The sequence below is a fragment of the Sceloporus occidentalis genome, unplaced genomic scaffold (genome assembly GCF_023333645.1).
Source record: "Sceloporus occidentalis isolate IW3139 unplaced genomic scaffold, rSceOcc1.0.p SCAF_387, whole genome shotgun sequence".
Classification (NCBI taxonomy): Eukaryota; Metazoa; Chordata; class Lepidosauria; order Squamata; family Phrynosomatidae; genus Sceloporus; species Sceloporus occidentalis.
The window spans coordinates 184832-205544 of NW_028317367.1; the positions used below are offsets into that span (position 1 = coordinate 184832).

At 50.3% G+C, this 20713-nt stretch overlaps 1 protein-coding gene across 3 annotated transcripts; it reads left to right on the forward strand.

Annotated features, from left to right (window-relative positions):
- The first annotated feature begins 572 nt into the window (after positions 1-572).
- On the forward strand, positions 573-10044 carry LOC149273285 (sorting nexin-17-like). 3 transcript variants are annotated; one of them, XM_089506504.1, is made up of 15 exons: positions 573-632; positions 2848-2922; positions 3088-3205; positions 3482-3546; positions 3951-4061; positions 5572-5662; positions 6000-6087; positions 6167-6236; positions 6530-6622; positions 6928-7131; positions 7228-7344; positions 8226-8303; positions 8499-8573; positions 9783-9824; positions 9925-10044. In XM_089506504.1, the coding sequence occupies exons 1-15, from the start codon at positions 573-575 to the stop codon at positions 10042-10044; spliced, it is 1407 nt and encodes a 468-aa protein (XP_089362630.1). The 3 variants fall into 3 exon arrangements, with proteins under 3 accessions (XP_089362630.1, XP_089362631.1, XP_089362632.1); XM_089506505.1 differs by having other exon boundaries at positions 2848-2886; XM_089506506.1 differs by lacking the exon at positions 2848-2922.
- The last annotated feature ends 10669 nt before the right edge of the window (positions 10045-20713 follow it).

A 20713-nucleotide genomic window follows, 5' to 3' on the forward strand; every position in this document is an offset into this window, starting at 1 on the left:
GTCAGTTATTAGTACCCCCAAGTTGCCCCAACCCTGTGTATCAGATATAAGCGTCCCTTCAACCTTGTTTGTTTCACTTATTACTACCCCCGACCCCGCGTGTGTGTCAGTTATTACTACCCCCGACCCCGTGTGTGTGACAGTTATTAGTGCCCGAGTATTAGTGTCCCTGGAACCAATATGTAGCTTACGTGGTGCAGGTCGGTCAGTATTGTCGGATGCACTGTTCTCCGCGGCCTCGGGCTGGATGTTGTTTCCGGAGGGAGAATTTGCTGGGAGCTGGTACTGGAGGATGTCAGAGTGACACCTGCCTGGGGTATCTCTGTGAGCTCTGTTCTCTGAGTTTGGTTAATACCCCAGGGGTTAGATGCTGGTTTTGCCCCCTGATCTCTGAGTTTGGTTAATACCCCAGGGGTTAGATGCTGGTTTTGCCCCCCTGATCTCTGAGTTTGGTTAATACCCCAGGGGTTAGATGCTGGTTTTGCCCCCTGATCTCTGAGTTTGGTTAGTAGCCCTTTTGAGTTAGCACCCGGGCACTTTCTGCCTCTGTGTTTGGCTAGTTGCCCCAGACCATGCATTTCTCCATTCCTGAGACAGAGTCGTGCAGCACGGAGAACGGAGCCCCCTATGTGGTGAGTAACGGCTTCCTGTTTGTTTTGGGCCCCCTTCCCCCCCATTACCCCTTTTCTGTTCCTTTGGTGTTTGTGGAGAGAAGAAGGAGCGACGTATCCCACTGCTGACACCAGCACCTCGGGGGGGGGGGGGGTCCGTCCCGGCATGTGGCTATGGGCCCCTCTGCTCCGGCCGCTGTACCGGTTAGTGAGCTACAGGGTTTTTCCTTCAGCGTGGGGTAAAAAGGTTTGGGCACTGGTCTTCTCGTCATGGCGACTAATGTATTTATCCCACTGATTGGACCATTCCATTGGTTGCTATGGTGATACTACCCCTTTTTAAGATTTGCGCCAGAATCAGTTTTTCTACACAACCCCCAGCTCAGCTGCAGTGCGCTTCCTGTCTAAGCCCCCCCCCTCGGGTTTACTGCGTGGATCGGACATTGACTTCCTGTGTGAGGAAGGAAGCGATTTAATGCTGCGTGCGCTGAACTGCCTGTGCCGCCGACTATAGCTGTATAACGGTGCCGAGTATCTATACTCACCCCGTTCCCTCAAGATTGTAAGCCTGCGGGCCGAGTCTCTCCACCTAATGTATCGTTTTGTCTTAGTCTGACTTCTCGTCTTTTCAGACCCCTTGAATATATGGATTGTATTAAGCCCTATATAAATAAAAGATAATAATTATATGCGGTGCGGCTGGCAGTAATGTGATGAGTATCATCTGTACGTTACTCCGCGGCTGGCTGTAATGTGACGAGTATCATCTGTACGTTACTCCGCAGCTGTAATGTGACGAGTATCATCTGTACGTTACTCCGTGGCTGTAATGTGACGAGTATCCTCTGTACGTTACTCCGCGGCTGTAATGTGACGAGTATCATCTGTACGTTACTCCGCGGCTGTAATGTGACGAGTATCATCTGTATGTTACTCCGCGGCTGGCTGTAATGTGACGAGTATCATCTGTATGTTACTCCGCGGCTGGCTGTAATGTGACGAGTATCATCTGTACGTTACTCCGTGGCTGTAATGTGACGAGTATCATCTGTACGTTACTCCGCGGCTGGCTGTAATGTGACGAGTATCATCTGTACGTTACACCGCGGCTGTAATGTGACGAGTATCATCTGTACGTTACTCCGCGGCTGTAATGTGACGAGTATCATCTGTACGTTACTCCCCGGCTGTAATGTGACGAGTATCATCTGTACGTTACTCCGTGGCTGTAATGTGACGAGTATCATCTGTACGTTACTCCGCGGCTGTAATGTGACGAGTATCATCTGTACGTTACTCCGCGGCTGTAATGTGACGAGTATCATCTGTACGTTACTCCGCGGCTGGCTGTAATGTGACGAGTATCATCTGTACGTTACTCCGCGGCTGGCTGTAATGTGACGAGTATCATCTGTACGTTACTCCGCGGCTGGCTGTAATGTGACGAGTATCATCTGTACGTTACTCCGCGGCTGGCTGTAATGTGACGAGTATCATCTGTACGTTACTCCGCAGCTGGCTGTAATGTGACGAGTATCATCTGTACGTTACTCCGCGGCTGTAATGTGACGAGTATCATCTGTACGTTACTCCGTGGCTGTAATGTGACGAGTATCGTCTGTACGTTATTCCGTGGCTGTAATGTGACGAGTATCATCTGTACGTTACACCGCGGCTGTAATGTGACGGGTATCATCTGTACGTTACTCCGTGGCTGTAATGTGACGAGTATCATCTGTACGTTACTCCGCGGCTGGCTGTAATGTGACGAGTATCATCTGTACGTTACACCGCGGCTGTAATGTGACGAGTATCATCTGTACGTTACTCCGCGGCTGTAATGTGACGAGTATCATCTGTACGTTACTCCGTGGCTGTAATGTGACGAGTATCATCTGTACGTTACTCCGCAGCTGGCTGTAATGTGACGAGTATCATCTGTACGTTACACCGCGGCTGTAATGTGACGAGTATCATCTGTACGTTACTCCGCGGCTGTAATGTGACGAGTATCATCTGTACGTTACTCCGCGGCTGTAATGTGACGAGTATCGTCTGTACGTTATTCCGCGTCTGGCTATAATGGTGCAGACTGCAGAGTATCGCCTGTACGTTGCTCCGCGGCTGGCTGTGATGGCGCCGGTCTCCCATTGGTTGTATAAAATGTGGGCGGATCATACGGGCCCAGCACCGCGGGATGTTCGCATTTAAACTCTTTTCTGGTCTTCTGTTCCAGGCCTACAACATCCACGTGAACGGCGTCCTGCACTGCCGCGTGCGCTATAGCCAGCTGCTGGGACTCCACGAACAGGTGCGGGGAACGGGGAGCGGCCCAGCATCCCGCCAAAACGGGGTTCCCCCTCCCCACCGAGAGAGAGAGACCCCAGAAAGGGGCATCCCCCTTCCCTACCGAGAGAGAGAGACCCCAGCCATTTTCCATGGCTGGGAAAATAAATGCTAATTCCTCCTTTTCCAGCTTCGCAAAGAGTATGGGAGCAGCGTGGTCCCAGCCTTCCCTCCCAAGAAACTCTTCACCCTCACCCCAGCAGAGGTGGAGCTGAGGAGAGAGCAGCTGGAGAAATACATGCAAGCAGGTGTGCAACCAGAGCTACACAACACGAAGCCGGCCACTCCCACTGCAGGGTGACACGGACTGGAGGGAGATATGGGACACGGAGCCGGCCACTCCCACTGCAGGGTGACACTGACTGGTGGGAGATATGGGACACGGAGCCGGCCACTCCCACTGCAGGGTGACACAGACAGGACGGAGATAAGGGACACGGAGCCGGCCACTCCCACTGCAGGGTGACAGACAGGAGGGAGCCCCTGCCTCTTTCTCCTGACTGTCTCTTCTTATCTCCTCGCAGTGCGCCAGGACCCGGCCCTGGGATCCAGCGAAACGTTCAACAGCTTCCTGCGTCACGCGCAGCAGGTCAGAGACGCTTCCGTGACATAATCTGTGTGCCCTGCGCGCTTGTATAGCCCGTGTGCGGTGCGTGTGTGTTGGGTTACGCCTGTGTGCGGTGCGCGTGTGTTGGGTTACGCCCGTGTGCGGTGCGCGTGTGTTGGGTTATGCCCGTGTGCGGTGGGCGTGTGTTGGGTTATGCCCGTGTGCGGTGCGCGTGTGTTGGGTTATGCCCGTGTGCGGTGCGCGTGTGTTGGGTTAAGCCCGTGTGCGGTGCGCGTGTGTTGGGTTAAGCCCGTGTGCGGTGCGCGTGTGTTGGGTTAAGCCCGTGTGCGGTGCGCGTGTGTTGGGTTACTCCCGGCTGCGCGTAGCCTTTCTAATACTGTTACTTTGGGGCCACGGGACTTTGTAAAATGTATTTCTGCCCCCAGGAGACCCAGCAGATCCCCACCGAGGAGGTCCAGCTGGAGGTCTTCCTTTCCAACGGGCAGAAGGTTAAAGTGAATATCCTGACCTCCGATCAGACAGAGGATGTGCTGGAGGTAAGAGGGGGCCCCGGGCCCCAGCGCTGCATACTGGGCACCCTATTGGTTTATTGCGGATATAGAGGCCCTTCCCAGGGCCGGCCCAAGACATTGTGCTGCCTGGGGCGAATTGTGAAATGCTGCCCCCCATATGTGTGGTGTATAGTCCCCTCTATAGCCCCCCCCCCTGTATGTGTGGTGTACAGCCCCCTCTATAATGAAATCGGCAATTGTGTTTCACAAACACCGAAGAACCAATTTAAGTTTCCTTTTTCATAATATAATCAGATTGAAATAGAGTAAATAACACAATACTTTCACTTTTCCTCACACTGATTTCTGGAGTTTTGTCCTTTGAAGTGACCAGAAATTCAGGAAGGCGTTTTATCTCTGGAAAAATAAAAATTACGAAGTTCTATTTATCCCTACAGTAAGTAAAGTGCCAGGAAACAGATAACCAAACACACAAACAAGGACATCCTCTGCCACACTGACACCCAAACACACGCACCAGGACAGGCTCTGCCACATCGACACCCAAACACACACACACCAGGACAGGCTCTGCCACATCGACACCCAAACACACACCAGGACAGGCTCTGCCACAGCGACGCCCAAACACACACACCAGGACAGGCTCTGACACCCAGACAAACACACCAGGACAGGCTCTGCCACACTGACACCCAAACACACACACACCAGGACAGGCTCTGCCACATCGACACCCAAACACACACACACCAGGACAGGCTCTGCCACATCGACACCCAAACACACACCAGGACAGGCTCTGCCACATCGACGCCCAAACACACACACCAGGACAGGCTCTGCCACATTGACACCCAAACACACACACCAGGACAGGCTCTGCCACATCGACACCCAAACACACACACCAGGACAGGCTCTGCCCCAACACACCCCTGTCTATTGATTTATTTGATGCCCCCAGCCAGCCCCCCTCCCTTGTGTTTTGATCCCCCCACCTTTTGTACTGGTTAATTGTAATGCCCCCCATACCCATGTGTATTACCCCCCCTCCCCTTTGTGTATAGATTGTCCTAATCACCCTGTTGTGTATTTATGTCCCCAGCCACCCTCTAGGGGCATGAATATGTCTCTCCATGACTCCATCCGTCCGTCTATCACCTCAATTATTTATTTTTTTTAAAAATACTTTTTCTGCTGGCTTTCTTCCACTGACGTGCTCTTCTCCCTCGAGATCTTCTCCTTGTCACGCGGTGACGAGCAACTGTTCTGCGTGAGCCCACCCCCTTGAGCGTCACGGCGCATCTTCAATGGGGTGGGACGAAGAGCCGAACTGATCGGCATGCAGGCAAGCCGACCGCTTTCAAATAACTTAAACGGAGACGCTTGTACAGTAGTTTTAAAACCGGTAGCAGCATCGGATGCGGAAAAAAACAACGGCGCTTGGGGCAGCAATTGCCCCAGTCTGCTCCATGGTAGGGCCGGCCCTGGCCCTTCCTGATCACTGGGTCACCTTTTCGGTTTCCCGCAGGCCGTCACAAGCAAGCTGGACCTTCCGGAGGATCTGGTGGGATATTTCAGCCTCTATCTCGTGAAGGACAGAAGTGACGGCTCCTTTTCCTGTGAGTAATGGGCTCATTAAAACTACACTTGACTCTCCCTCACCCACTGCTTCCCCCCTCGGTGTCGCCGCACCCCTTCCTTTCTCCCCCCTCGGTGTCGCCGCACCCCTTCCTTTCTCCCCCCTCGGTGTCTCCGCAAACCCTCCCCCCCCCCCTCGGTGTCGCCGCACCCCTTCTGCCCCCCCCTCGGTGTCGCCGCACCCCTCCCCCCCCCTCGGTGTCTTCGCACCCCTTTCTTTCTACCCCCCCTCGGTGTCACCGCACCCCTTCCTTTCTCCCCCATTGTCTGTTGTGATCCCACTTCCCGGTGGAACCTTCCTTCTCTGTTTCGTGGTAGTTGTGAGAAAGCTGCAGGAGTTTGAGTTGCCCTACGTGTCGGTTACCAGCCTGCGGAATCGCGATTACAAGATCATCCTTCGCAAGAGGTGAGAGCCGTGAATGCGCGGTGTAATTAATAATTACTGTAATAACACGTAGAACTCACACGCGTGGATCTGTTTGCAGTTACTGGGACTCTTCGTATGATGACGATGTGATGGAGAGTAGAGTCGGCCTGAACCTGTTGTACGCGCAGGTGGGTCCCTGGGATTGGCGCTGCCTATGGCCGGAACCCCCCCCCCCAGCTGGCTCTGCGTGTGTATAACCTCCGCGTGCTGGCTCTGCGCATGTATAATCCCCCCCCGCTGACTCTGCGCGTGTATATTTCCCCCCCCTGCGGGCTCTGTGCGTGTATAATCCCCCCCCCCTTGCTGGCTCTGCGGGTGTATAAGTATCCCCCGCTGACTTTGCGTGTGTCTGGATTATTTATGGCTAGGTTCTCTCCGGGGGGTCTCCGTGATGTTAATATGGGCTTCCTTTGTCCTTCAGACCGTCTGTGACATAGATCGTGGGTGGGTGCAGGTGACCAAGGACCAGCTCCGGCAGCTGAAGTCCCTGCAGGAGAAGGTGTCCAAGAAGGAGGTATCGTTTCCTTGACAACACGCTGATTTTATTTTAATATTGTTCCAATAAACCACAAAACTGGGGGGCCCATTGCTGTCAGTCATGTGACATTTTGGGTGACTTTCCCGGCTCAAACCCCGCACTGAGCTGATGCTTTATGGTGATGCTAATGAAGTCCGTAATGGAATTCCGCCGCAATGTTTTTAAAGACCTTTACTAACAGGAAATGGCGGGAGTTCTGTTCCCACCAGGGTTGGCCCCTCTAGCTGCGGATGTGTGGATTCCATGCTGAATAACAGACCTCATCGGTCTCTCTCTCCAAGTTCATTCAGCTGGCGCAGACCCTGAAGTATTACGGTTACCTGAAGTTTGAGGCGTGCGTCACAGACTTCCCCGAGAAAGGCTGCCAGGTGATAGTCAGCGCCGGAAACAACGAGCTCAACTTCCAGGTCAAGCTGCCCAACGATCAAATGAAAGAGGGCAGCTTTAAGGTGACGCGCATGAGATGCTGGCGCGTTACCTCATCGGTGAGTGGCGGGGCCCGGCACCCCCTGACTCGTGGTGGGTGTCGGCAGGGGCAGGTAGAGGGAAAAATCTTCAGCGTGTCGTTTGGTTGTAAGCAGGTCCCGTTTGCGAACGGCACGGGGAGCCCCAACAAGACCGAAGCGAGGCTGGAACTGGCCTTCGAGTATTTGATGAGTAAGGACCGTCTGCAGTGGATAACCATCTCCAGCCCGCAGGTGAGACGTCTTCAGATCGCGTCCCGTGAACTCTGAGGTCGCACCACCTTCTAGGTTTTGGCTGGTTTTCTTTTATTGTTATTATTAGATTAGATTTAAAGAAGCTTAACTTTATTGGGTTGGTGGTAGATAAGTAGAACAGCCTCCCGGCAGAGGTGGTAGAGGGTAATACAGTGAGGGTATTAAACATGCATGGGATAGACATACAGCTCCTGGATCTAAGACAAGACTGACGACTGATTAAGGTTTGAGTCTTTACAGACTAGACAGTCCGTTGTGGGCCGGTCTGCCGGTGGATTCCAGGTTTATATTAATTTTTATGAAAAAAGCTGTGATTTTGTGTATTTAGATATTTCCAGCAGATAAGGGCCGGTCTGTCCTGCCTTGCTGCGCTCCCAGAAGTAGGTTACGGCTGGACAAAGGAGGCTCTTCTGGATATAACCCTGAGCCGGGACTGCCCAGGCTGGTCTTTGTGAATATATTTTTCTCCCATTTGAGTTTTATTAATGTTACGCTCCATCTTATTTGTTTTCTTATCCAAGGTGGATTTTCCCCCCTTTAGGCCTTCAGGGGGCTTTGTTCCCCTTTGGCTCTGGTGGGAAGGCTTGTGTTGCCTCCTCTTGGCATCTATTTTCTGCCATCGCCTTCCCCTCAACATCCAGTAATATTAATGTGGCTACCAGCTGGTTCGGTGTCTTTTCTGGTAGGGGGCAGCAGGAGAACATGGGGGGGGGGGGTAGCACCGGCATCTTGCCTCGCCCCAGGTAGAGCCTCCGTATGACATCATGTCCTAGCTTCCTCCATGCTGTGACCTCGCTGCGCAGGCTCTGTGTCTGCATCTTGCAGGGTCACCTATGGTCTTCTCGTTGTGTCTCTCTCAGGCCATAATGATGAGTATCTGTCTGCAGTCCATGGTGGACGAGCTGATGGTCAAGAAATCCGGAGGGAGCATCAAAAAGGTAAACGGGAAACCTACGTGCACCAAGTACAGGGACCTGCCTGCCGGGTCGCCTGCCTCCCTGCCCGCGCCACCTGCCTCCCTCCCTGCCCGCGCCTCCCTCCCTCCCCGCCCATGTTAACATCCTGTGTTACATCACCAGCTGCCCCCCTCCCTGTCCGTACCGTAAATGTGTATAAATTCTTCTATCCTCCAGATGCTGCGGAAGAAGCAGAGCTGTCTAGTGCGGCGTTCAGACAGTCAGCAGGCAGTGAAGTCTCCACCTTTACTGGTAAAGTTCAGAGAGATACTCTAAACCGATCTCTGTTCTCTCTCTCGCCTCTCTCGCCTCTCTCTCCGCGCGCTCTGGCCTCTCTCTCCGCACGCTCTGGCCTCTCTCTCCGCACGCTCTGGCCTCTCTCTCTCTCTCTCTCTCCGCACGCTCTGGCCTCTCTCTCTCTCCGCACGCTCTGGCCTCTCTCTCTCTCTCTCTCTCCGCACGCTCTGGCCTCTCTCTCTCTCTCTCTCTCTCCGCACGCTCTGGCCTCTCTCTCTCTCTCTCTCTCTCTCTCTCTCCGCACGCTCTGGCCTCTCTCTCTCTGCACGCTCTCTGCACGCTCTGTCCTCTCTCTCTCTCTGCACGCTCTGTCCACTCTCTCTCTCTCTCTCTCTCTCTGCACGCTCTGTCCACTCTCTCTCTCTCTCTCTCTGCACGCTCTGTCCACTCTCTCTCTCTCTCTCTGCACGCTCTGTCCACTCTCTCTCTCTCTCTCTCTGCACGCTCTGTCCACTCTCTCTCTCTCTCTCTCTCTCTCTCTCTGCACGCTCTGTCCACTCTCTCTCTCTCTCTCTGCACGCTCTGTCCACTCTCTCTCTCTGCACGCTCTGTCCACTCTCTCTCTCTGCACGCTCTGTCCTCTCTCTCTCTCTCTGCACGCTCTGTCCTCTCTCTCTCTCTGCACGCTCTGTCCACTCTCTCTCTCTGCACGCTCTGTCCACTCTCTCCACTCTCTCCACTCTCTCTCTGCACGCTCTGTCCACTCTCTCTCTCTCTCTCTCTCTGCACGCTTTGTCCTCTCTCTCTCTCTCTCTCTCTCTCTCTCTCTCTCTCTCTCTCTCTCTCTCTCCACGCTCTGTCCACACTCTCTCTCTCTCTCTCCACGCTCTGTCCACTCTCTCTCTCTCTCTCTCTCTCTCTCTCTCTCTCTCTCTCTCTCTCTCTCTCTCTCTCTCTCTCTCTCTCTCTCTCTCTCTCTCTCTGCACGCTCTGTCCTCTCTCTCTGTCTCTCCACGCTCTGTCCTCTCTCTCTGTCTCTCCACGCTCTGTCCTCTCTCTCTCTTCCAGTCGTCTTTGCACACTTGTCTGCACGCTCTGTCCTCTCTCTGCATTGCCGTTTGTTCTCTCCCTCCACGCTCTTGTCTCTTCTATAGTTTCTTCTATGTCCACGTCGTGTGTCTTTCCTGATCTGACCGTTTCTCTCTCTCTGTCCCGTCTCCTCAGGATTCCCCTGATTCCACCAGGGAGCCCATTGTCAAGCTGTCGGTGAGTAGTCGCTGTGAGCGAGCTCTTTGGGCTCCGTAGTCGGCCACAGAGTGAGTGCGCTCATCGAGCAGTGAGTCTGACTGCCCTGCTTTCTCTGCAGAGTAAGCTCAGCTCCGTCAGCCTCCGGGGGATCAGCAACTCCAGCTCCACCAACGACATGAGTGCCGAAGACTTCCACGGCAACTACGCTTTTGAGGGGATCGGCGATGACGACTTGTGAAGAGCCGTGCAGCGGATGGACCGGTGGTCTCTACCTCCGAGAGGATCCGCGTTAAACACCAGCATCGAGGGAACGCGAGGCGCTCGCTCGTTTCTATGCTTAATCTAGCGCTCGGTGATTGAAATGCTTCAGCTAGCGATGATCCCGGAGATTTGCTTGCACCGGCAGCGGCTCGTCGGAAGCCCTCTGTGCCAATTTAACCCGTTAGAAACCAATGAAGTATTTACAGATCTTCAATCAGCGCCTTTCACTTTTCTTCCAAAACGTCAGGGCGTCCATGAACTTAAAGCCTCTCGTGTCTCCGGCGGGCAGGGCTCTCTGCACCTTCGCCGTCCTGATGTCTTCTGACCAAATCCTGACCGATGGGTGACCACGACACGCCGTACGCGGCCTGAAATTACCGTTAAGGACCAGATGATGAAACCCGAAGCCGAGCAGCATTTCCCCGGAACGCGCTGCTTGCACTGTGGGATTTGCCTGTACATAGTATACATACGTATATATATAGTGTATACATATATATAATATACAGTTATTCTTTGCACACCAATCAATGTAAGTGAAACACTTTTCTATGGAGGCGCATATTGATCCACGTGCTTCTTCCACAGAATGTAGATTGGCCGTTGCTGTGTTTACAGATTGATATCTTCCAATAATCCAGCTGTTTACCATTAAAGAGGATTGTACCCGACCTATCTCGCCAGTCACTGATCCGTGTGCCACGCGTGTCTAGTGACGTTCAGGGAGCGTGTGCGGGGCTGTATCCTGCGCTAGGGCAGAACATTCAGCCCCTGGTCCTCGAGACGATCCCTGTATTGGGAGTGTACTCTCCGAGTGTACCTTTTATTCAGCGTTACGCTTATTTATATTGTTACAATAGGGGACAATATGTAATTTGCTGATGACGCACATAAGATGGTACAAAAAGAAGAGGGCTCGAGAGCTTACAATCTATTAGAGTGAGACAGAAGGACAGGGGCCGCTTGGCTGAGGATGATGCAATCGTAGCGAGCGGAGGGCAGAGAAGTCAGTGGCTGGAGATCTCGACGATGGAGACGCGGGTGAGGGGGGGAAAAGGTGGTAATATATGAGGAATAAGGTATAGGGGAAGCGGGGCTGTTGCAGGCTCTGCGGATCAGGGGGCGCGGGGGCTGTTGCAGGCTCTGTGGGTCAGGGGGCGCGGGGGCTGTTGCAGGCTCTGCGGGTCATGGGGAGCGGGGCTGTTGCAGGCTCTGCAGGGCAGGTAAGTGCTCAGGAGTTTGAATTTAATTGTGTAGGGGTAAGAGGGATGAGTGGAAGGACTGGCCCCAGGGGGAAGAAGATTAAAAGCGATGGGGTAAGAAAATAACCCAGTTGGAAGTGTTCAGGAGGGGGGGAGGCAGGTACGTGGGGAGTCTCGGGAGCGTGTTGCGGGGGGGGGGGGACTCGGTGTAAGTGCACTTCTCTCTCGTGGTTTGAATTCCCCTTTTACGTGTGTAAATAGTGGCGTTCCGACCCTTGATCCCAGTGAAGTTTGTCTCTTCTCGGAATAAAGGTGTTTGCCAGTCCCCGCAGCCGGTCTGCCGCCATGAAGTATCTGATTCTCCTCGCCGTTCTCCCGTGGGTCGCGGCTCAGCGTGCAGGTGGGTATTTCCAGACACCGGGCGTAGGATAATGCGTGGCAGCCAGAGAAAGAAAAAGAGCAAAGTTGGTAAAAATGATTCTTTATTGGCTAACTGAAGCCTAGTAGACATGCAGGGGCCCTGGTGTCGTAACGGTCTGCTGCTCTGAAAGTCAAATAAGCCCTGGCAGGGAGGATAAAAGTAATCCCACGTCTCCTATCCATAACCATAACCTCCTCCAAATTCATCCGGGGAATAAAAACCAAAAGGTGCTGCACTCTCTCCCCCATTCTTCTAACATTAAACTGCAGCCGCCGCGCTTTCCCCCATTCCTCTAACATTAAACTGCAGCCGACGCGATCTCCCCATTCCTCTAACATTAAACTGCAGCTGCCGCGCTCTCCACCACTTCTCTAACATTAAACTGCAGCTGCCGCGCTCTCCCCCATTCTTCTAACATTAAACTGCAGCCGCCGCGCTCTCCCCCATTCTTCTAACATTAAACTGCAGCCGCCGCGCTCTCCCCCATTCTTCTTACATTAAACTGCAGACGGCCGCGCTCTCCCTCATTCTTCTAATTATTATTTTATTTACCTGGTGACATAAAATTAAAGTTAGTTTGATGCAATCTTCCTGCAGTAAACAGCGAGCCGTTTCTCATCTTGCCAACCATTTTCATCCAGATATTTAACAATCCTCTCCTTTAGCTTGGTGCAATACTCCTCGCCTTCTGCCCTTGCTCCCTTACCCTGTGCAATACTCCTCTCCTTCTACTCCTGCTCGCTTACCCTGTGCAATACTCCTCTCCTTCTACTCCTGCTCGCTTACCCTGTGCAATACTCCTCTCCTTCTGCCCCTGCTCCCTTACCCTGTGGAATACTCCTCTCCTTCTGCCCCTGCTCCCTTACCCTGTGCAATACTCCTCGCCTTCTGCCCTCTTACCCTGTGCAATACTCCTCGCCTTCTGCCCTGCTCCCTTACCCTGTGCAATACTCCTCGCCTTCTATCCCGGTTCCTCCTTTGCTGGGCCACTAAGTGTAACTGGGAAGAACTGTAATTGTGGACGCCAAATATGTGAGGTAAATGAAGACGACGAGAAATGCCCCTCTGTTTGTAGCTGCTGCTGTCTGGCTCCCCTTTAGTCTCGATGTATTCTGGAAGTTGTCAGATATTTTATCATAGAAAACATGTATTCCATATATTCTGTACTTTACATGAACACAAAATGGAGTCAGAGCCATTTTATTTTACTTAATCATGTAGTGATGATTTCTTTTTGTCTTTGTTCCCTCTATAATAGAGAACAAAGGAGTATTCATGTATAATGATGTTTCAGCGTATGTATGATACAATTAATGTTATCTTCCATGAGAAAGTTAAGGAGTAGATGCTGCATATCCTTAGGAATGTAAATTGGAATGGGGGATACATGGTAAGACTACCAAGGCCTGAGTTACTATCTAGGAAGTAACACCTGGCGATTAGGGTGACCAAGGATAAATTCCAAACACATATGTAATGGTTTTAAGTTAATTCTTAGACCAGAGCGTCTCTCACAGGTAAATTAAGAAATTACAACGGTGTAAATATGAGTAGAAATCCTAATTATAATGGGTAAAACCCACCGTTATGATTGGAGAATTCCAATCAAGAGGTGGAGGCTATGATAATAAGCTCTGTTTTTAAGCTTATGTCTTGGCTAATTAAAAAAAAAAAAAGAAAGAGAAAAAGGACGGACTGATTCACCAAATTTACCCCAGAGAATTGGAATCTAAAGATCCTGGCACCATATTTCACTCTTGGAGTTACTTGGAGTCCTAACCTATATAACTTTTAGAAAGTTATATTCTTTCCCACTTAATTTCTTGCCACTGAACCTGGATTAATTTCTACAAGTACCAGTTGGACAACAGCAACAAGTGGTGGTAAATATAATTGTTTTGTTATTCTGAATAGAGATGAATTTTGTCTTCTTCATATAGAATTCCCTGTTTCTGGGAAATAATATATTGCATTATTGTATATGACGGCTTGTGAGACTGCAGCTTATAACCCGTGATAATAACAATAATGAAAAGGTATTTTTACCTGTAGATGAGGTTTGACATCATTTGCATCTATTAGGAATTTCACTAAATACTCTTAGACATTATTAAATTATTTTTTAATTTGTCATATTAGTTGAACTAATATAAGACAGATAGTGATATCTTTATTATTGCCCTGATTATTATCAATTTTTGGTTGCTGAGTGGACTGGAAATTAATTGTGTGTTAGACTCATAAAATAACAATTCATATTGATAACTATCGATAATATACTGTATTTTAATTGATTCATTTTTTAAATGTTTTAAGAATTTTTTGTTTTATATCATGCACTGTGTGACCCATATAGATATTTTATAAATTGGATTTACAATAAATAATATTTTTATTGACTATCGTGGCGATATCTATCTAATTTGAATTATAATTTTCGGCGATCTGAAAGAATTTAGGATCGGAGATAAAATATAGGGTATCTCCTTAAATTAATATTGTGGATGTGGTCCTACAATGTCTGCTAGCGTCGTTATTTTGTGTGTGTGACGAAATATTGGTTTTGCCTATTTTGTCTCATTAATATCCCTAACAAAGTAGATGCCTCCTCTGTAAGCGACCTAAATGCCCCGAAATTCTCTGGCTTCCTCCAGGCTGCTCCCACGGCATCGCCAGCTCCGCACAAATTGCAATAGCGAGCGACAGATTCCGTTATTCAGACCATCTGCATGAACTCGGACACCTGCAGAACCTGATCGAGAACTTTAGGAAGCAGAACTATAACGTCCACCTGTTCCTCACTCATTACTCGTTTGTGACAAAGAAGCCGCACGTGGACCACGTGAATTACACGCTAAAGAACCAAGGAATCCCAGAGTTTACCAAAACATCGGTGTGGGATTTCTTCCGCGGAACTCCCCGTTCCGGCAAAAAACCTGCCCAGATCTATATTATTCTGAGTTCTTTTACCTCTTACGGGTTCCATGCCCCGGTCTGGGAGCTGCGGAGACAGGGGATCGAAATCTTCACCGTACAATACGACAAAATCAAAGATGTAGAGAGGGAGAAGGTGGCCTCCTTCCCACCGGACACCCACGTCTACAGCTGGCGCCACCATGACCATCCAGAGACGCTCATATCAGAATTAACCCGAGCCGTCTGCATGAGCATCGAACGGAACGAACGCAAAGCAAAGAAAGCACGTGAGTAGCGTGCCCGGGACACGCGACACCTGCCATGCATTTTAAATGTCCTTGTTTCCCAGCTTTTATATCCTAGGACCACGGGGCCATGCGTGGCGCGGGTACTATATCTGTCCATTCTCTCCGAGCGTTTGCTTCAGTCCCAGCTGTTTATTCCCATCTCAGTTTTGCCCCAGGTCAGGCTGGTGAATGGTACGGGCCCCTGTGGCGGGAGAGTGGGAGTGCTGTACAATGGCACCTGGGGCTGGCTGAGTGACGAGGACTGGACGAGACGTAGCGCCGACGTGGTCTGCAGACAGCTTCGTTGTGGTCCCTCTGTGGAAGCCCTGAAAGGAGACGCGTTCGGATCCGGAGGTGGCCACGTTCTACAAGCGGTGGCTTGCACTGGGTACGAGAAAGATATTTCTCAGTGTCTGCTGGGAGTCTGGGCCGAGGAAGCCCCAGGAAGCCATGGAAGGGCAGGTGTGGTCTGCTTGCCTTCAGGTGGGTTTGCTCCAGGTGGAGTTTGTGTGGGTTGGGGGTGCATTACAATCACATGAGGCTGCTCTGCAGGGGTTTAGTCTCCAAACTCCATCGCATGGTGGGAAGACCTGTCTGTGGTACAGAAAGTCAACGGCCAGTTACTGAAAGCCTAGAACGTGGAAATATAGTCAGGGAAGTTCTCATGAGAAGAGCCAGCAGAACACTCTGTGGCAAAAGGGAGATTATACCCCAGTATAACTATTCACACGTAAATCTCTGTTCACATTTAAATCATATGGGGGCTGAATTGCTACCCTCTGGAATAAACCCCCGTATTTACCCCACACAATATGCCCACCCTGACGCCATGGAACTTGTAAACGCGTATGTATTGGGCCAACCCTGCCTCCAGCAAGCAGCATCGATAACACAGGCATAACCTTGGCTCTGGTACCCAGATACATTTCCAGGGAAGTTCATTCCGCCTGCTGGACGTCCTCCTCCAGCTGAAATGTTCACAAGTTTCACCCAAACTCAAAGTGGCCTCACAAATGCATAGTGTCTACCTCCCAGCAGAAGCGGTAGAGGCCAATACAGTGAGTGACTGCATGGGATAGGCATACGGCTCCTGACTCAAGACAAGACCAACGACTGATTAAGATTTACTTTACTGAGAAGGTGGTAGATAAGTGGAGCAGCCTCCCAGCATAAGTGGTAGTGGTTAATACAGCGAGAGGATAAACATGCATGGGATAGGCATATGGGGTGGGAACTAAATAATATTTTTAAAAATGTACTTAAACTCCTAAAACTCTTTAAAACGTCTTTCAGTATTTGGAGGTGTATGGAGTGACCCTCTGGGGTGGAATAATTATTTTCTTCATGGTGGATTCTTTCATTCAGTCACTGGCAGGTTTCACAATGTAACACCCACACGGTGCATTGTGGCACGCACCTCCAGGTACAAATTGTTGGCCAGATCAGGTTTTAAAAATGAACCTATAACCTACAGCGCTACGGAATATGATGGCGCTACATAAAACAATAAATAGTAATCTAATCAATCCTGCCCCCCTCCCCCCCCCCCACATGGCCAACCGTGCATAAACTATCATTAACCCTAACAGCTGCAGTTGTCAGAGGCTCACTACATTGTAGAACGTTATGGAGTAACGTGGCCTTGTTTTGCGCATGTTCCTCAGGGGTTGGTGATGTTAGTCTGGTGAATGGTTCTGGTCCCTGCGATGGGATAGTAGAAGTTTCACTCAATAACCACCCCAGTAGAGTCTGTAGTTGGAACTTTGACCTGCTGGAGGCTGCGATAATCTGCCGGCAGCTGGCATGCGGATCCCTGCAACACATCCAAATGTATCGGGCCGAACCCGACCCCAATATCATGACGGTGGAGAAGCTGATCTGCTCCGGTTCAGAGTCCAAGCTGTCGGAATGCGGGGCCAGCTTGTGGAGACCCGAGACCTGCTACCTGAACATCCACGCAGGGATTACCTGCTCTCCATCAGGTACAAAGCCTCCCTGGACCAAAATATTCATAGTTATAATATAAAGCATAAAAACATGGGGTGGACTAAGCTGCAGCGACGAGGATCACGGGTTCCTGATAAAGATGCAGGGCCAGGGAGTTTAGGATAGAGCTGCACAAAAATAGATATAGCTGTATTGGCCCCGGGGTCCTCCGAAGTTCAGGATACCTTTTACCAGTCAACATAAAATGCAGAGTGATGTCATGTCCCTTCATGCTCATAGAATAAGATGCAGAGTGATGTCATGTCCCTTCGTGTTCATAGAATAAGATGCAGAGTGACGTCATGTCCCTTCATGTTCATAGAATAAGATGCAGAGTGATGTCATGTCCCTTCATGTTCATAGAATAAGATGCAGAGTGATGTCATGTCTCTTCAGGTTAATAGAATAAGATGCAGAGTGATGTCATGTCCCTGTCATGCTCATAGAATAAAATGCAGAGTGACATCATGTCCCTGTCATGTTCATAGAATAAGATGCAGAGTGATGTCATGTCCCTTCATGTTCATAGAATAAGATGCAGAGTGATGTCATGTCCCTTCATGTTCATAGAATAAGATGCAGAGTGATGTCATGTCCCTGTCATGCTCATAGAATAAGATGCAGAGTGATGTCATGTCCCTTCATGTTCATAGAATAAAATGCAGAGTGATGTCATGTCCCTTCATGTTCATAGAATAAGATGCAGAGTGACATCATGTCCCTTCAGGTTAATAGAATAAGATGCAGAGTGATGTCATGTCCCTTCATGTTCACAGAATAAGATGCAGAGTGATGTCATGTCCCTTCATGTTCATAGAATAAGATGCAGAGTGATGTCATGTCCCTTCATGTTCATAGAATAAGATGCAGAGTGATGTCATGTCCCTTCTACAGCCAAGGATTAGGTTTTGGGATACAATTGGGGATACAGGGATTAAGATTCAGGTATTTGATCAGATGCTCAACTCTTCGTCTCTTTAAGACCTCACAGGGGTTCGTTTAGTCGGTGGCAGCAGCACCTGCTCTGGCCGAGTGAAGGTTCAGATCAACGGCACCAGTGGCCCTCTCTGTGCAGATGACTGGACCCTGGCAGAAGATGTTGTGGTTTGCCGGGAAGTAGGATGTGGTCCAGCGATAAAAACGAAGCAGAAGTGGATAACACGGCCTCCGAAGGCCAGGGCCAACCTGCAGAGATTGTTTTGTGCTGGGAATGAGCCCAATCTGTCACGCTGTGCGGCTGTGGCCTCCAAGGGGTATGACTGTGACTTCCTGGAAGCCGAGGTCCTGTGTTCGCAGTCAGGTAACAGGATTTATAATGTCCTCCTTACAGCCCCACGGGGTACATCACGCATACTGCGCCGATTTAGTCACTAAATTGGATTTGGCTAAAGCTGTGTGCTGTTGGGGCCGGTAAAATGTTGTGAGCTTAAGATGACAAAAGTCAAAAGCAAATAAGTAAGTAATGGCTGCGTCAGAGGGGAAATGTAAATAGTCGCCAAATTACCTTTATCCCTTCTGGAGCACCCTAGAATCTCCCCACCATTTACCAGCCGAAGGGTGCGGACAGAAGCATCTTAGTGGCACTCGCTCCGCGGCAGCCCCTTGCCATTTTCATAGATCTCACCTTTTCCATGGCCGGCTAATCAATCTGCATGTCTGCAATCTGACTTTGTCTCCATCACAGGAATCTCCAACGTGACCTTGGTGCAGGGGAGTAGTCCGTGCGAGGGCCGGGTGGAGATTTATCACAAGGGGCAATGGGGCACAATCTGCGATGAGGAGTGGGACTTGGGGGACGCCAATGTGGTGTGTCGACAGGTGGGATGTGGATCGGCACTGGAGGCACCTAAAGGAGCTGTCTTTGGCCAAGGATCAGGACCTGTGTGGCTGGAGAAAGTTTTCTGTAACGGTTCCGAGTCTCTCTTGTCCCATTGTGGGGCCCTGATATCAAGAGTAGGTGGTTGCGACCATGCGCAAGATTCCAGCGTTATATGTGCAGGTGAGTGGGGATACTCCACGTGATATATGTGGCGGTATACACAATGTGGTATGTGGAGGTGACTTGGGGATAGTTGGAGAGGAGAGGGGGGGAAATGCCATGTGATATGTGCGGGAGGATATGCCATGTCATGTGTGGAGAGGGGCAGGGGATACGCCACATGATATATGTAGAGGATACGGCATGTGCGGTAAGTTGGGTATATCTGCTGAGATTTCCCCCTCTATCTGCATGTTAACTTGTTTTTACATTTAACAGAAAGGATAAAGCCGTGACCTCACAAGAGCCGCTGCGTGACGCACTGCTTGGGAGCTGATTTCCTGCGCGGAACTTCTGGTCTCGTTCAACCAAGGCAGAAAACTAGCTTTACACGTCAGCGGCATTTACATGATTGTCATACATGATAAACTGTCAATCATGGATAAAACTGTCAATCACTGATAAAACTGTCAATCACTGATGAAAATGCAATAAAGCAATAAGCAGAAACTTGGTTTAGTCAACGAGCTCCCTGCAGCGTAACGGTCTGGAGTGAATTAACTAAAATGTATGGGGTCACGCTCCGGACCCCCTCTCCCATACATAGCAACCTCTCACCCTGTAATTCCCTCAACAGTCACGTGAAACAATACCCAGCACCCGGAATATGTCTCCTCTCCTCTACATAGCAACCTCTCATCCTGTAATTCCCTCAACAGTCACATGAAACATTACCCAGCACCCAGAATATGCCCTGTGACAGGAACGACCTGATACACCCGCCAGACGATCTTTCCTTCTTCCCATGGCCACCAGGAACACAAAACTTCAACCGTCAGGCAGGACCAGCATCAAAAACAGCAGGAAACATAGCTCTTTGGGAACCTCGGCAGCGCTGTAAAATGAGCAATACAGTGCTTTACCGCCCTGACAAGGGCAGCACCGAGGCTTTTTCGTCTTGAAGCCCCGAGGTCAGTGCTTCGCTGTGAAGATATAATAAAAAAGTACCGAGTGCCGTAAGGCCACAGTGGACACCAGGTCCCCTTCTTCATTTTCTTCTGGGGTCGCACTCCCAAAGGATATGCGGCCCCTTCCCTCCCCGGACAAAAGGAGGGGAGGCGGCTCAGAAGAGTTACCTAACTGCCCTCCTCACCAGAAAAAACTGACCTTTTCAGTGAATCAAAAATCATATACTGTGTCCATCCGCTTGTGCACAAAACAATGCAAATCGTGTGAAACAAAAAGCTATCAACATGGTGCCCCCAAGGAAACCCAGCCTTCCGGCTGAGCGTACTGAGCCAAAAGACTGGGGCTAACACATACAAAAATAAAAAGTGCATGGAGGGATCCAAGGTGCAAAAGGTGCTTACCGGTAGCACCAAGGCTTACTCCAATTTTTTTTGTATTTAAGTTTATTGATACAAAACTGTTTATGGCAAAACAAACATTTTTTGCCTTTTTTGACAAAATTACGTTAGTTCAGACAGTCGATAAGCAGTACTGCGACGCAGCACAGGGCAATACACGTTACAGTACGACTTCAGTTTACGGAAAGCTCAGTAATATGCAGAAGAAGAATGTACAATTACATTTCCAGATATGGCACATATGGTTAGCACATTAATGGAAACAGCCTGGGGAAATGAGGGAATGGAGTGGTCGGGGTGGGTGAGGGGGAGAGTAAAGGGGGCCAAGGAGAGTGGGACTAGTCTTCAGCCTCTAGACTGTCCTTGAGAGAGTAGTCTCTCAGCAGGCTGTGGATAAGCCTGCGGCAGTCACGGACTGTGACCTGCTCCCTCCTCAGCTCCAGGCGGTTCCTGGCAAACCATAGAGCGTCCTTTACACAGCACATGAGA